This window comes from Mauremys reevesii, linkage group 1, assembly GCF_016161935.1.
Source record: "Mauremys reevesii isolate NIE-2019 linkage group 1, ASM1616193v1, whole genome shotgun sequence".
Lineage (NCBI taxonomy): Eukaryota > Metazoa > Chordata > Testudines > Geoemydidae > Mauremys > Mauremys reevesii.
The window spans coordinates 41500716-41516020 of NC_052623.1; the positions used below are offsets into that span (position 1 = coordinate 41500716).

A 15305-nucleotide genomic window follows, 5' to 3' on the forward strand; every position below is an offset into this window, starting at 1 on the left:
CTGTAAACACCAACCCCCTGTTAAGGTGAGGGAGAAAACTGTTCTTCAGGCTTCAGCCAACCTTCACAGCTTACCCATTGTTAGGTCAGAGTACAGATATTGTGGTCAACTGCGCTCCGTTGTCCCCAGTGCAGTGAGGTTACATGCTACTGACCCTGGTGAATTCCACGATACAGCAATTTTCAATAGTCTCATAATGTCAACCAGAATCCACAAGTTGTACAAATTCCTCAGATCCTCACAGCTCCAGGGTACCCTCCACTCCCATGAAGGTAAATGGGAGTGGAGGGTACTCAGCACCTTGTGGAGTCAGACCTTTGACCTGTACACTTTGGTGATTAACAACACTCTATATTCCAAACAGGGTAACTGCCGGCATCTTCCCAGGGTTGGTTGGTTGGTTTGATGAATCCCATCATGGCCAGTTATCTTGTAAGTGCATTAGTATAAAAGGAATACCCTGAACAGATATTTGGCCTTTTTTTGTGGGGGTAAAATTCAAGGTTTCTTAGCATGGTAATCACATCATCAATAATAAAATCTCTTCTCATGCAAGAGAATGTCCATGGCATTTCACCAGGGTAAAAGCAGTGTGAGAGGGACTCTGGCCTCATCTACAGGTCCAGTGTCTCAAGGCCTAACAGAATATCTAACACAGAATCAGAAGCGAGAAGCTGCCAACTCCTGTCTCCCCAAGAAGACATACTCTCAGCTATGAGGTCAGAGGGAGCAGCAACATTCCAGGGGTGCTGTAAAAGCCCCTGAGAAAATGTATTTTCTTTTTAGAGCTAGGTCCATGTTGGACTCCTAAGGGCTCCATTCTGTGATGGGCTGAGCACTTTAGCACCAATTTAGCAAAGCACTTAAGCACACACTTAAATTCAAGCCAAAGGGACTACTCACATGCTTAAAGTGGAGCATGTGCTTAAGTGCTTTGCTAAATTGGGCCCCAGCATTTTGCAGGATGAAGCACTCCCTGTGCCAGACTCGCTATTTCACAAAGTGAGAATCAAGGTTTACAGCAGCATGTCAGGCAGCTTTCTGAACAGTGCCTGCCATTCCTGTCAATAAATTACACATCGGTATGGAAATGCACCTGCAAGCAAATGCAGGAGCTGTTATGTGTCAGCAGCAGTCTGGGCATTGCTGTACAAATGGCCAAGCAGTCTGTACGGAATTAGAAAATGAAAGAGATGCAGCGTACCCTAGCTTGGAGAACATTAGAACAAGCACATACAGTCAGAGGATTCTGAATAACTAGGAGTACTAGGCACATGGGATGACTGATGACTTAGCTGCTCATCAAAAGAAAAACACCTCCCCAAATAAAGACCACAACCTCTTTGCAATATCAATAGCAAAAAAATTAATAAGGAAGTCACAGAATGCCTGGGAATAGAGAATAAGTCCCAATTCCCTCATCTTGGACACGTCAGTGTGGAGACTTTTTTTTTTTAATTATATATATCAATGGAGCCATTGCACAGAATAGACCAATGGAATGGTATGAGCCAGAATTATCAAGAGGATTTAGCCTTCATAATTGGGGCTAGATTTTCAAAAGATCTCAGTTTCTGTAATAATTATTTATTATTTGTATTAGGATTACACTTGCAAGCCAGGGCCTCATTTTGCTAGAAACCTGTATAAACATAAAACAAAGAGATGGTCCCTGCCCTGTGTCACAGAAGGAGCTGAGCATTTGAAAATCTAACCCAAAGGGATTAAAGTATGCCAGTGGGTATTTACTTCTACAAAACATGCTGGAGTATTAATGAATTGTTATGCACAGTTGAACAGTGCTATTCCACAGCAGCAAATATAGTGCATAAAATGAACTGTCTAGTTAAATGATCACATTTTCTTTGTCGATGCACCACAAACATCACCCTAAATGTTCTTAGTTTGCAAATATATTAATGAGTCTTATTTTGTGCACAGCTATTTAAATAATAATCAGCTATGCATACTTTGGCTGTCTTCCAAACACTGCCCTCTGCTGGGTGGAATGTCATTAGCAGCTCTGTTCAAATGCATATGTGAGCAGGTTGCCCTCTAGATCAGTGGTCTCCAAAGTGGGGTGCGCGCACCCCAGGGGGTGCACAAGACAATCCATTGGGGGGCGCGGCAGGACGAGCGCCGCCGGAGGGGGGGATGAAGGGTGGCTGGAGGAGGGAGGGAGGGAACAGCGAGCGGGGAAGCTGCCCCCCCTTCCCACAGGCAGGGCCACCTGGAACCCAGGAGCTTTACGGGCTGCAGGGCCCTGAGCCAAAGGAGCCCCGCGATCCTGGCCTGCAGCTCTAAAGCCCCTTTCAGAATGCAGCCTGAGTCCTCTGGCCCGTGGAGGAGCAGGGGCAGCCGCGCAGCCAGCGGTGGGAAAGAAGCGGCGCTTTCCCCTTCAAAGCCGGTCCCCTTCTCTCCAGCCGCTGGCTGTGCAGCTGCTCCTGCTCCTCCTGAGTCCTCTAGCCTGTGCTTGCAGGGCCGCATTCCGAAAGGGGCTTTAGAGCTGCAGGCCAGGGCCCTGGGGCCCCCTTACCCCCGGGCCCTGCAGCCCCTAAAGCCCCTGTGTTCCAGGTAGCCCTGCCTGCCGGAGTGGGGGGCAGCTCCCAGAATCGCGGCCATGGAGGTGGTGCCGTGCTGTGCAGAGGCACCTGCACACCCCCTGCACCAAACAGGAGCTGCCCCAGATAAGTGCTCTGCACCTCCTGCCTACCCCAGCCCTGAGCCTCCCCCGCATCCCCACCCTGAGCGCCCTCCCGCACCCTAACTCCCTCCAAGATCCTGCACCCCACCCTGAGCGCCCTCCCGCACCCTAACTCCCTCCCAGACCCCGCACCTCCACCCTGAGTGCCCTCCCGCACCCTAACTCCCTCCCAGACCCTGCACCCCACCCTGAGTGCCCTCCCGCACCCTAACTCCCTCCCAGACCCTGCACCCCACCCTGAGCTCCCCCTGCACCCTAATTTCCTCCCAGACCCCACACCCCATCCTGAGCACCCTCCTGCATCGTAACTCCCTCCCAGACCCTGCACCCCACCCTGAGCGCCTCCCACACCCTAACTCCCTCCCAGACCCTGCACCCCACCCTGAGCTCCCCCTGCACCCTAATTTCCTCCCAGACCCCACACCCCATCCTGAGCACCCTCCTGCATCGTAACTCCCTCCCAGACCCTCTACCCCCACCCTGAGCGCCCTCCCGCACCCTAACTCCCTTTCAGACCCTGCACCTCACCCTGAGCTCCCCCCTGCACCCTAACCCTAATCCAGACCTTCAAATTGCTGTATCACAAAGTATTAAACCAAGATTTTCAGAAATAATGAAGCATATTCAATGACATTGCTCTCACTAAAAATATTAATAATAATTTTTTTTCTGAGAGCAAAAAGGTTTTTTGTACCGTTAATAAATAAAATACAATAAAAATATTTTTAAAATATTGTTTATTTCATCTTTATCTCATCCTTTTTTAATTTCTATTTTTTGTATGTTTTATAATGTACATAATGTATTAGTATAGTAGTACATGTATATAATTTATACATAAATAAATATGCATATATTGGGGGTGTGTGCTCAAAATTTTTTTACTGATAGGGGTGCGTGATCAAAAACGTTTGGAGACCACTGCTCTAGAGACCTACATCTTGGCCTAAACAAAGGGTTTGGAAACGGGATAGGAGAAAGAAGGAACAGAGAGAGAGAGACTGGAGGAAGGGGAGAAAAGAGCAAGGGAAAAGAACAGATGAAGGCAGTAATAAGGGGAGAATGGGAAAGAAAAGGAAAAATGAAGAAGAGGCAGCTACCTCTGTTGTCATAATCCTACTACGCTGTGAATTTCTCACCAGCATCAGCTTGCAAAAGCTGTCAAGAAAAATTTACCAGCCAAGACGGAAAATCTGCTCACCTAAACTTTTACCACGAGAGGGAGAAGGAAAACAAATTACATGGTTTTACTTACCAGTCAAAAGACAAAAACCCAGCTCACCCTGGGCCGGCAGAGTGTTGCCAGGTTGAGGAACGACGTGTCTATGATCCCACATCAGACACGGGTTGCACTGGCCTCTGTGGGGTGCATGTCAGACCTGTTCAAGTGTCATCATGTCGCCGTCCCAGCTAGTTGCCACAGTGGCTAAATATTAACCCCACTGACCAGTATTACTGTAGTGTGAGGGATCATAATACTAGCTGCCAATGGCAGCAACCTAGAATGTATAGACACCTTTAGACTATCCTGAAACAGCCATGAATTTCACAGATTACCACTATTACTCATTGTGATGGGGTAGACAAACCTCAAACTGGACCAGGAAAGAAAGGAGTTAATGGTGTGTTCTGGAGACAGGATACAGCCCATGCTACCCTATAGCACAAATATTACTGTTACAAAGGCAGCGTGCTCCAGTGTTAGGGCACTGGAGTGGGACTCAGGAGACCTCAGTTCTACTCCCATCCTGCCACTCACTATGTCTCCTTGGGTGACTCACTTCACTTCTCTATGACTCTGTTTCTGCTCCACCCTCTGTCTGTCTTGAGTATGTAGACTGAAAACTCTTTCAGGAGGTACAGTAATGCACACAATGGGGCCGTAAGCCCACTTGGGTCCTCTAGTTATTACCATAACATAAATATTACTACTACCAGCATCCTAGCATTAGGGACTGACACCATCAGGTCTCCTCACCTCTACTTTTAACAGTGTCTTTGGGATACCATTGCTAGTTTCTCTCAATCTCAGGGAAATACTGAGTTGTAGCATTTGGATGCTGAGTGAAAGGTTTCCAAGGGTCTGCCTACAGTTTCCACCATTGCAGATCCACTAAGGGTATGTCTACACTACCCGCCGGATCAGCGGGTAGTGACTGATCTATCGGTCTAGACGCAATACATCAATCCCCGAACGCGCTCCCCGTCAACTCCGGAACTCCACCAGTGCGAGAGGCAGAAGCGGAGTCAACGGGGGAGGGCGGCTGGTGATCCACCAGCGAGGACGTGAAGTAAGTCAATCTAAGTTGATCTAAGATACGTCGACTTTAGCTACGCTATTCTTGTAGCTGAAGTTGCGTATCTTAGATTGATGCCCGCGCCCCCCCCCCCCCTGTGTTAACCAGGCCTAATAGTAGCAGTGCTAGAATAGATCGTTAGGTCTAGAGATGACAGTCGTTAAAATGCCTGCAGCCAGTCTACATTTGGGCTCCCACCACTAAAGCTGCATCAAGGAACAGTTAATAGTGGAGAATTTAAAGAGAAACATTACTAAAAACAAAGCCTAAGAAAATGAGAAATTAGCAGTGCGGTGTCCCATCAACATCTTCTGCCAAAGCGCCTAACTGCACATTCTTTCTACTTCACCAACCAATAACGTTACACCCAAGTTAATTTCCTGATAATGGTCTTGGTTCTCTGCTCCAATATTACCCCGGTGCAGTGCAGTGTTCTACCCTTACCAAGGTCAGTTCAGTTACACTGGCATAAAACTAGCGTAACAGAGTGGAGAATCAGACCCTGTCTCTTTAAAACTATATACCCTGGATGAAATCCTGGCCCCCCAAAAAGTCAATGTGAGTTTTGCCATTGACTTTCACATCGTCAGAATTTCACCCCTTCTCTCTTTCTCTTTACTACTGTGAAAAATAAAATAAATTTCTCTGTTAATACCAAATTTTACCATAATTTTAGTAACACAAGGAGACAACTACCAGCATCTAAACTTGGCTAATCTCTTAAAATAACTGTGTTTATTGTACAATTTTAAAGGCAGTAACAACTGCAGGATGGGTTTTAAAATGCCTCTGTACAGTACTATCACAGGCAAAGATTTAGGCTGAAAATAGCATCTCTTTCAGATTCACAGGAGGAAGTGCAGCGGGTTACTGTTTTTCAAGAACCACACACCAGTTTCCCTGATCATAGTAACTCTTTTGAATTCTTATGCAACCCAGGGTTTTGCAGGCTGCTTCCAGTTCTCCTTCACAGAACACATGATAATAGCGGTGGAAAACAGGACTGAATTCTTGCAATTCCTTAGAACCAGCTGGAAGCTGAAGGGCTTTGACACATTCCCCTTTCTTGTTAGTGCCTCCTTTCAGGTGCCAGGGAACCAGCACATCTTGAGAACGAAAGGATGTTCTGTTAGTATGAACAGGCAGCTTGGAGTTAATTACCTGCTTTGCATTGCCGCCTTTGTCCTTAGAGTCATTAAGGACTCGGTCAGAACATGCTGAGTCTTGGCTACCGTTGTCGTGCATTTGATCACAGAACAATCCCCAGGCTACATCAGTATTGATTTCCTCCTCTTTCCCTTTACTAGTTCTCTTTTCCTTAAGGTACTTTGACTTCTGTTTGTTGTATTCCTGTTCCATTGCCCAGACGTAAATGAGTGCCTTTCCGCCAGGCCTTAGGAGCCGGGCTAATTCACGGACAGCAGCCAGTCTTCTCTCCTAGTAATGAAAAGACCCAATGAGTACATATGAAGTTAGTACATAAGCAGGAACACAATGAAATGGAACTGACAGCAACACCACTGCTGCAATGAACAGAAATGATTCCTCCCTGCTCTACCCCCAAGTACAAAACAGACTAGAGATTTTTTTTTTCCATCCTACTCTTTGGTTATGTGTTCGTAGCCTGACAAAAGTGAGCATACTCCCCACTAGTGGGTGATGATGAGTAAGGGGGCAGGGGAGTAATTCATTCATAATATAGTCAACCACTATGCACACGGGCTAGGCCAAAGCTGCATGGGAACTACTTTTTGTCTACAGTATGTGGTAACATCAGCTGTACTGATTTTATTCATTTTTATTACAAGTAGCACTGAGAGGTGCCAGTTGAGATACAGGCCCCACTGTGCTAGGTGCTGTACAAACACACAGTCCCTGCCACAAAAATCTTACCATCTAAATAGACAAGATAGACAAAGTGTTGTGATCCCCACTTTATAGATGGAGAACTGAGGCACAAAGTCTCAGACTGAGCCAGGAATTTAATCAATGTCTCCTGCGTCCTAATGCAGGATCTTCCTCTCAAATGTCATTAATTGTAACAAGAGCAAAATGAAACATAGATGTCTACACAATCAAACCAAATTATTAAAAGAAAGTGGAACAATACCCTGGGGGTCTGCACAGAGTGGGGAAATGACAGGGATGCAATACCACTGCAGATTCTGACGTCTAAGGAAGTCTTTGAGTTGTAATACAGATATATTGCAATCTTTTCACCTAGGACAGCACCCAGCAATCAATGGGAAGTAACTGGAGAAGCAAAAGCAGCTGATAAGGAGAGGGAAGCATATGAAGACAATTTGTCAGGAGGAGCAGAAATGAATGAGGTTAGCTGGTGTGCTCTGCCTACTGATCATCATACTAAACTCAGTCATTTCTCTGTCTACCATGTCCTTCTTCCATTTTGTCTGTCTTCTTCACCTGTTTCTCATCATCTGCTTAGATTGTAAACTCATAGAGGCAGAGACTCTACTTGATGTGTGCAGTGCATACAGAACCTAGCACTTTGGGGCCCTAATCTCTGATGGATGATTCTAGGAGCTACTGCAATACAAATTATTACTATTATTTATATTTGTATTATAGTAGTGTCTAGAGGCATCAGCCCCATTGTGCTAGGCACTGTATAGACACATTGCAAAGAGATGATACCTGCCCCAAAAAGCTTACAGTCTAAGTAATCTAAATAAATATTAAATCTACATAATAACATCATCATCAAGGTGCAGCACAAGCTGATCTTATCAACCACCCAACATCTCTTCACCTTTGGATCCTTTTAATGCCAGGGAGCAAGGAAAGTGTTGAAAGTTTTTGAGGAGGAAGGAGTTGCAGGAGACAAGAAGAGAAAGGAATCAGAAGGGATGAAGTGGCTATATCCATCCCCTCAGGCCTTCATCCTCCCTGTTCATACCCTCTCCTCTTTTCTTTCCCTCCCATTTCCTTTTGCTCCCACTTTCTCTCCTCTTCTGAGATCCTCTTTTGCCATTCACTTTCTAATGGGACAAGCTGGTGACCTCTTGTGAGATCTACAGATGTGAGAGTGGACTTACTGCTGTTGAAAAATGGTGGATTACAGCGATGGAGATGCAGGCATCACAAGAACTATTTCGAACTGGCACAGACAACGCGTCACAGACAAACGCCTGGAATTTCTTTTCTCCACAGATGTCCACCAAGTTTTGGCTACGATCACAGCCAATCTGTAACAGAAAGGGTATTGTAAAACTGCTGGTTTTCACAGGAAGATAGTTACAGGAATGGCTCCATCAGTCTCTTCTGTTCAGACACTACACTGGATACATTTTAGTAAAAAAATAAGTTTTAGTTAAAGGGAGAAAAAGTCCACATTATTTTTCTGTTGCTGCTCATTTAAAATTGGCTTGTGGGGCACTGGACTCTAAAGCTGTTGATTATGGATCCTTGATTCTGAAAAGCATGAGTCAGAATAGCCTTGGGACTGCTTGGGATAGTTCTCAAGGTACCCAGGCTATGAACCACCTTGTTACTTCCTGCCTCCAGCGTGAGGGAGCCTTGCCTGTGCTAACTGGGGATTTGCTCCATAACACCACTAGCCTGCCAGGCACTCAAACACTCTCCTCTGGACAATGCCAATCCCGTCTTTACCTTGCCGATTAACAACCAATGTGCCCCAGTCCCCCTGAAATATTCCCCTGTGATATCCATCCCGACACTGGCTACTCACAGAAATCCCACATCCCCTGCTCTAAAAGGAACAGTGCACCCCAATTTACCACCCTTATATCACCACTCCTGTATCATGCACAGTACTTGTGAGCACTTATAATAAAACAAAAAAAGCTTTAATTAAGAAAGAATAGAGATTCCACTAGACAAGGGAGATGCAAACAAATGGTGACAACAGAAAACAAAAACATACAACGCGAATTAGGGCCTGTGCTTATTAATGACCTTTCCTATTTAATAAATAGGTTTTCCCCAACCCAAAAGTTCAGTCTGTTGCAGAGCTGGCTGGCTTTCCAGGAACCAGGATCCAACCTTTCATGACCCCCTCACCCAAGATATTTCCTCAGTGAATGGATGCAAAGTGTCTTTCTCCACCCTGTGAGATACTGAATCAGTCTGTTGTCTTTACTCACAGCCAGGGTGATTTCTGGTGTGATAGTAGAATGAATTATATTGTAAAAATAAGAATGGATTAAAGAAATGCTGTGTGTACCTTTAAGCAAAAGAGCTGAATTGCTGCAATCCAGGCGTCAGGAATGCAGACATTAAGGTAAAACAATTGCTCCATTTAAGGGCGACTGGTGAAGTATTAGCCTTAGATCAATAAGAGTTAGTAAGGAAGTAGGATATGCATGCTGTGCCCCAGGTAAATTTTACAGTTTTGCTCTCTTTGTCCCTTTGTTTAGTTCCCGCCCTTTTATTTGTATAAATAAGATAGTTTGTGTCTTGCATGGGGCTCACATTATCTGGGTGATATTAGCAGAGCGCTGTGCTAATAAAACAGAGTGGTCTGACAAACTATGAGTCCTGAGTCTAACTTTGACAATTGTCTGGTATAATGTTCCCTTTTTACCTCCAAGTGGTTTCAATTCTTGGCAGTTGTCTTTCATGGTTTTCCATTGACTGTTTGGAAATGGGGCAAAGCTAGACAATCCCGGACTAACCAGGGAGAGGTGACAACTCCCTCCTGCTTAAATGTGTCATCACCGAGTCATCTGATTCCCTGGTGACTAACTTTTACTCCAAATCTATAAGGCATCATTTCAATATAGTTACATTATTCCTTACATATTACCTGTACACACATCTTGTAATGATTATGAGTACTAATAATTTACAAGCTTTCAGTAGAGATCTCACATGCTATCCTGTATGGATAAATACCATGACAGTGGTGTATTGGGTGTTGTGAGTTTGTCACATCTGAGACATGAATTGCTTGAAAAGAACAGGGAACTCTTTGCCAGTTGGCCGCAATGGGCCTCTGTGTCACACTGCTCCAACTTACATTATTGACATTTGGTCCTTAAGGTAGATAGGAACAGGGGAATGGAGTTCTGCCCTACTCCAAGATTCCTAAATAATATTTGCTGGCAGTATTTGTTTTATTTGAAACCAAAAGAATTCCAAGTCAGCCTGAATGGGAGAAGAACAGCAAACAACGTGTTCTGACTAATCAATTTACTAAAGGTGACAGCATAGTTTAAATTTAAAAAAATCTCCGCTGCATTAATTTGTAAAAATGACTATATGGAGAGAAAGTGTAAGAAAGAGCTGAGTTATCCATAATACCATCATATTTTCTGGGTTCAATCTAGCTTAGTTTTTGAGCGTACAATTAAGGCTTGTTTGCAAATGTCCAGCCAAATTTTGTGATCTGACTCAGGCAAAATTCCTATTGACCTCAGTAAAAGTTTTGCCCAATTGAAGAAACTGCAAGATTTGGCCCAAAGTAAATGTAGCTGTTGCGAAAAGTGCTGAATTGACAGCTCAGGAAAATGGAATCCTTTTACACAATAAAAGCCAGGTACAGCATGGACAGTGGCACTGCAGATTTGCACACACTGCCCTGCCCAAGTGCCTCAGTACAGCCCTGAGGGGATCAATTTAATGTTGTTCAATTTCTATTTAATCTTTGGCCTCTCCACTGAGCTTACCAAAACCTGAGCCAAATGATGCCTAATTTGGCTGGTGATTGATAGGAGGAGGACACTTGTCCATGAAGAAGTAGGCAGAGATCCCAACTCGTTTCACATTGAAAACCAATGGTAGTATCTTCTAATCACTCTCGCCCTGAGCTGAATTCAAACTGATGATCTTTATGTGATAGGCTCAACAGCTCATTACCAGTCTGTCACAGAATCCCCTGCGGTTCCTCCTACAGGGGCTGGCAGAACCTGACCATTCCCAGTTATCTACACTGAGTGGTTCCAGCTTTCCTCTGAGTGCCACCCTGAACTGGGCTTGGATCGCAGGTTCTGACTTTCGTCTGTCCAGGTGGGTGTTCCACCCCTGCTCTGCCTGAGGCCTCGCCCCTGCTCCATCCCTTCCCCCAAGGCCCCACCCTCGCCCTGCCTCTTCCCACCCCTGCTCCGCCCCCTCCCCATAGACCGCACCCCAACTCACCCCTTCCCACTCTGCCCCCTCCTCTGAGCACACTCCATCCTCGCTCTGCCCCTTCCCCCAGCACCTCCCACCCACTGCCAAACAACTGATTATTGGAGCCCACCAAACAGCAGATTTTTTTTTCCATGGGTGCTCCAGCCCTGGAGTCGGTGCCTATGACTTGGATCCTTCCTTTTAAGGAGCTGCCCCCTCCATGTTTGACAGGCCTCAGAGGTATACCCAGCTAGGACAGACTGTGCTCTGAGGAGCTCTTTAATTGCTTTCTGACTGGGGTAGGATCTTATTCCACAATATACCCACTCACACCTAAGAACAATTTGGCCCTACACTTGTACAGTAGAAATGGGCTTGGTAGTGTGAATTAAATAAAAACCACAGAAATGACCTTGAAAGAGACCACACTGTACATTAACGAAATCCAGTGACCTGAAACTAACTGAGAAGAACAAATCACATGACAGCCAGAATGTGAGGTCCTAATTTGCATCTAAATTATATGAAATGATTGTGAAGTCAGGCTTACTTATGTCATACTTATTAAAGTGAATCCACTGCCCAAAACAAAAAGATTGTATCTTGTGATGAACAAGGAGACCTTGAAACATGTTGATTACAATGCATAGCGGATCTACAAAAAGTTCACTAGGCTTAATATAACATTGTAGTCAATGTAATTGTGATAGAACCTATGTGTATATGCATAAGGACTGAACACAGAGAATTACCATAAATCTGTCTGTTACGGGAGTTAAGCAATTTTAAGATCCTTACTAGGATAAGCACGGGATGACTTTTTTTATATATAGTTATCAAAGAATTATAATTACCATATTCCATCATTCCTTCCTTTCCCCACTGTTACAGAAAATAACAGTGAGGACAGCATCCCTTGCTGAACAAAACAATATTTAGAAACTTATCTTGACAAAAAAAAATTAAATGCTCCCCGTTATACATAGGGCATTTTCTTAATTATTTATTTTATTTTTAATCAGAGAGCAGTGTAAGGGAGAGGGTCTGCTAGATGATAATATGGGGCGCTTCTCTGTCCCCAAAATGCTTTGTGAACATGAAACTTCACCATATCACTCTGATGGTGAAGTGATATTTTTCCCTAGCTCACCCCAACAAGTCAGTGACGGAGCTGGACACAGGAGCCCAGAGTTCTGACTCCCTGTCTCTGGCTGTAAATGCCAGACAACATCTCACAGGACAAAAGTGCCTCCTCACTGTGAAAAAAAAATACTCATAAAAATAATGGGCCACTCCATTGAACTCACCCAGTTTACACTAGCTGGGGATCTGGCTCATTGTTTTTAAAAGACCTAAGCCAATGTGTATTCGTTTTGAAGTGATACAATATGTGTATAGCTCTCACACTGTAAGCTATAAAATTATTATTATTGTGTGTCCAAATATGTGGTAGGAACCTGACAAAAATGGGTGAAGACATCAGACAGCTGTACAATGGTAAGCTTCTGAATGGTCTTCCTCTTGCATGTCTGTGCAGCACCTAGCCCATTTTGTGAGCCATCACAGCCTAGATAACTAATAATAGTCCCGGAAATCCCTGAGGTCGTTGGTTAGTTCCTCAGCCAGAATCTTCATCTCCTGTTTATCCTTCTACTCTTCTGGTTCTCACTATATGCTCTCTTTGGAAGACCTCTGGGGCTTGACCTGCTACCACTTCTGCTAGTCTCATTTCTTTCCTCTTGTTGCGCGTTATGTGATGAAACCCCATCTCTTTCCAGGATTTTTCACCCGCGGCCAGAGCTCTCAGAATTTAAACGCAATCTCTGTAGGAAAACCAAAGTTTATGGGGAAGCCCCAGTGCTATTTTTACGTTGGCCAGATACAGGTGTTTTGATAATTCCACTGACCGTCCTTTTCTTTCCCCAGAGTTCCAGCGGGGCATGTCCTTCTCTAATGATTCTCACTAAGGTTACACCTACACAGCCTGTGGCAGTGAGCCTCCAAGCCCAGGTCGAGAGACTCAGACTCTTGGGTGCCACGCTATTGCACTGAAAATAACTGTGTAGATGCTGCAGCTTGAGCTGGAGCTCAGGCTCTGAAACCTGAGGCAGGGGATGGACTTTAGAGCCTGAGCCATAACTTAAGAGCGCTATCTACACAGCTATTTTTATCAAGATAGCATGAACCCCATGAGCCTGAGTCTGTCACTTCCCAGGAGCCTGGGCTCAGAAGCTCTTTGCTGCTGGCTGATAGATGTACCTTACGTGACCCTGGTTCTCATGCAGCAAGATAACCATATCCCTATGGCATGACCTTGCAGCCGACTGGGTAAACAGGACATGGCATGCATAGGAGCTCTATGTGCATAGGAGCTCCTTCCTCTTTCCCCAGGAGTTCTCTGCAGCATTTCCATATATAGTTATACATTTTAAGGCCAGGGAGGCCCAGTATGATCACCCAGAATGATCTGCAAAACACAGATCATAGAATTTCACCCAGTGATTCCTGCATCAAGCCCAGCACTTCTGGTTGAGCAAAGGCATCTCTTTTGGAAATTCATTAAATCTTGATTTAGATGTTTCAAGTGATGGAGAATCCATCACATCCCTAGGTAAGTTGTATATTTTTAAGGGTTCCCCCTTTTCTTATCCGTTTTGGGAATCCTTTCAATCTTATTTCAGCAAAACAAGCTCCTTGCTTTGAACCACCTGAAGTCTCTTATCTGCATCAGGTACTGTAGCTGAATGTTCAGTTGAGCATGCCTCAAGTCTAATCATTCTAGCAGCCAGGAGTTTTACACCTTTTATTATTTCCTTGAAGGGGGCTTGCATCTCAGGTTTAACTGGTTTTATTTTAGATAGCAATCCCCTAATGGCTGCCTTTGTGACACACACATTCTTATCTTTCTCCATTATTCTTTGTAAATAGAACACTGGCCCACAGGGAGTTCTACAATGGACGCTGCTACTTCTCTCTGGTTGCTTGCAAAAACGCACTTAATGTAAGCATTGCATTTCTGTACAATCCTTCCAGGGTTGCAATCTTTAGACACTTGTTAGTTGCAGTTTCAGGGCCTTCTTGATTTTCTAAGGCCTCAGCTACACTGCAATTTCAGTCACAGATGTAGATCCACCAGGGCAAGCCACTTAATGTAGACATGGTTTACACTAGCGTATCCAACTCTGTTTTACACCAGAGTAAGCTGAACTGGCAAAAAGCATATCTGAACTGGGGTTTGCAGCTGGGCAGGTGAAACCCCATTGTAAACAAGTTCTTAGTCACTTAAACAGCCACATGTGGGCTGTGGAAGAGCAGTGCTGCCTAGGAGCGGTCCATGTAACCCTTTAGACTGAAGAGAGAAATGGAAGAACAAAAGGGAAGTTATAGGGAAGGAAGGTGGGGATTGAGAAAAATGGGCAGAGTGGTGATTTGTAAGCATTTCCAGCAGCCCCACAGGCGGATTCTTTGGGGATCGGGTGGGGAGTAGCATGAAGCAGCCCTATTGTCACTACTGGGCTTCTAGCAGCCCAACTGCCATTGTTTCATCCAGAGATGGCTGCATTTCAGTGGTGAGTAAAAGGATTCTAATAACATGTAGTTAGCAAAGTCATGTGGAATGGAACATGGGGACAAAAAATGCTAAATAAAGATATTATTAATGGCATCACAACCTGGGAGAGGCTAAGTCCTCAGCCAAAATTAGGTAGAGATAGATAAAAACACTATTATGTTGCTGTGACAGAATACACCCCTGTGTTCACACACTACATGTTGTTGTAAAAATGTCTGTACAAGGTATGCCTTGTGAGGTATCATTTAAAAACTCATAATTTGCTGATCAATAAATAGCAAAATGCACATAGCAGTGTTGTATATAAAGTTATGAACATAAGCTGAAATCATGACTGAAGTATGTTTCCCAGATAAGTCTGGGAAGTGGCTAAACCAATTCCTTGGAGACAGAGGGCAAGCTGACGCCTCAGCCAGGTGTCAACAAGGTTAACGGACCATTCCCTGCTAAGTGGCCATTCTTTGGCAAGGGAGGGGGCAGCAGGGACAAAAATCTACATCTAAGGCCTGGTCTACACTGGGGGGGGTGTCGAACTAAGGTACGCAAGTTCAGCTACGCGAATAGCATAGCTGAACTCGAACTACCTTAGGGTAGGTCCATACTTACCGCGCGGGTCGACGCGGAGAGTTCGACTTCTCGGAGT

General features: G+C 44.8%; 1 protein-coding gene and 1 long non-coding RNA gene across 2 annotated transcripts in view; one reads left to right on the forward strand and one right to left on the reverse strand.

The window, feature by feature from the left end:
• The window catches only part of LOC120368931, an 82458-nt gene that overhangs the window by 12049 nt on the left and 55104 nt on the right, over window positions 1–15305 (forward strand). The window lies entirely within an intron of this gene.
• Window positions 5715–15305, reverse strand: part of ALKBH8 (alkB homolog 8, tRNA methyltransferase) — a 72834-nt gene continuing 63243 nt past the window's right edge. The window contains exons 10-11 of the mRNA XM_039481673.1: window positions 8058–8207; window positions 5715–6438 (exon numbers count right to left, since the gene is read on the reverse strand). Coding sequence (XP_039337607.1) covers window positions 5869–6438; window positions 8058–8207 — 720 coding nt within the window. The 3' untranslated portion in view covers window positions 5715–5868. The remainder of the gene's footprint in view (window positions 6439–8057; window positions 8208–15305) is intronic.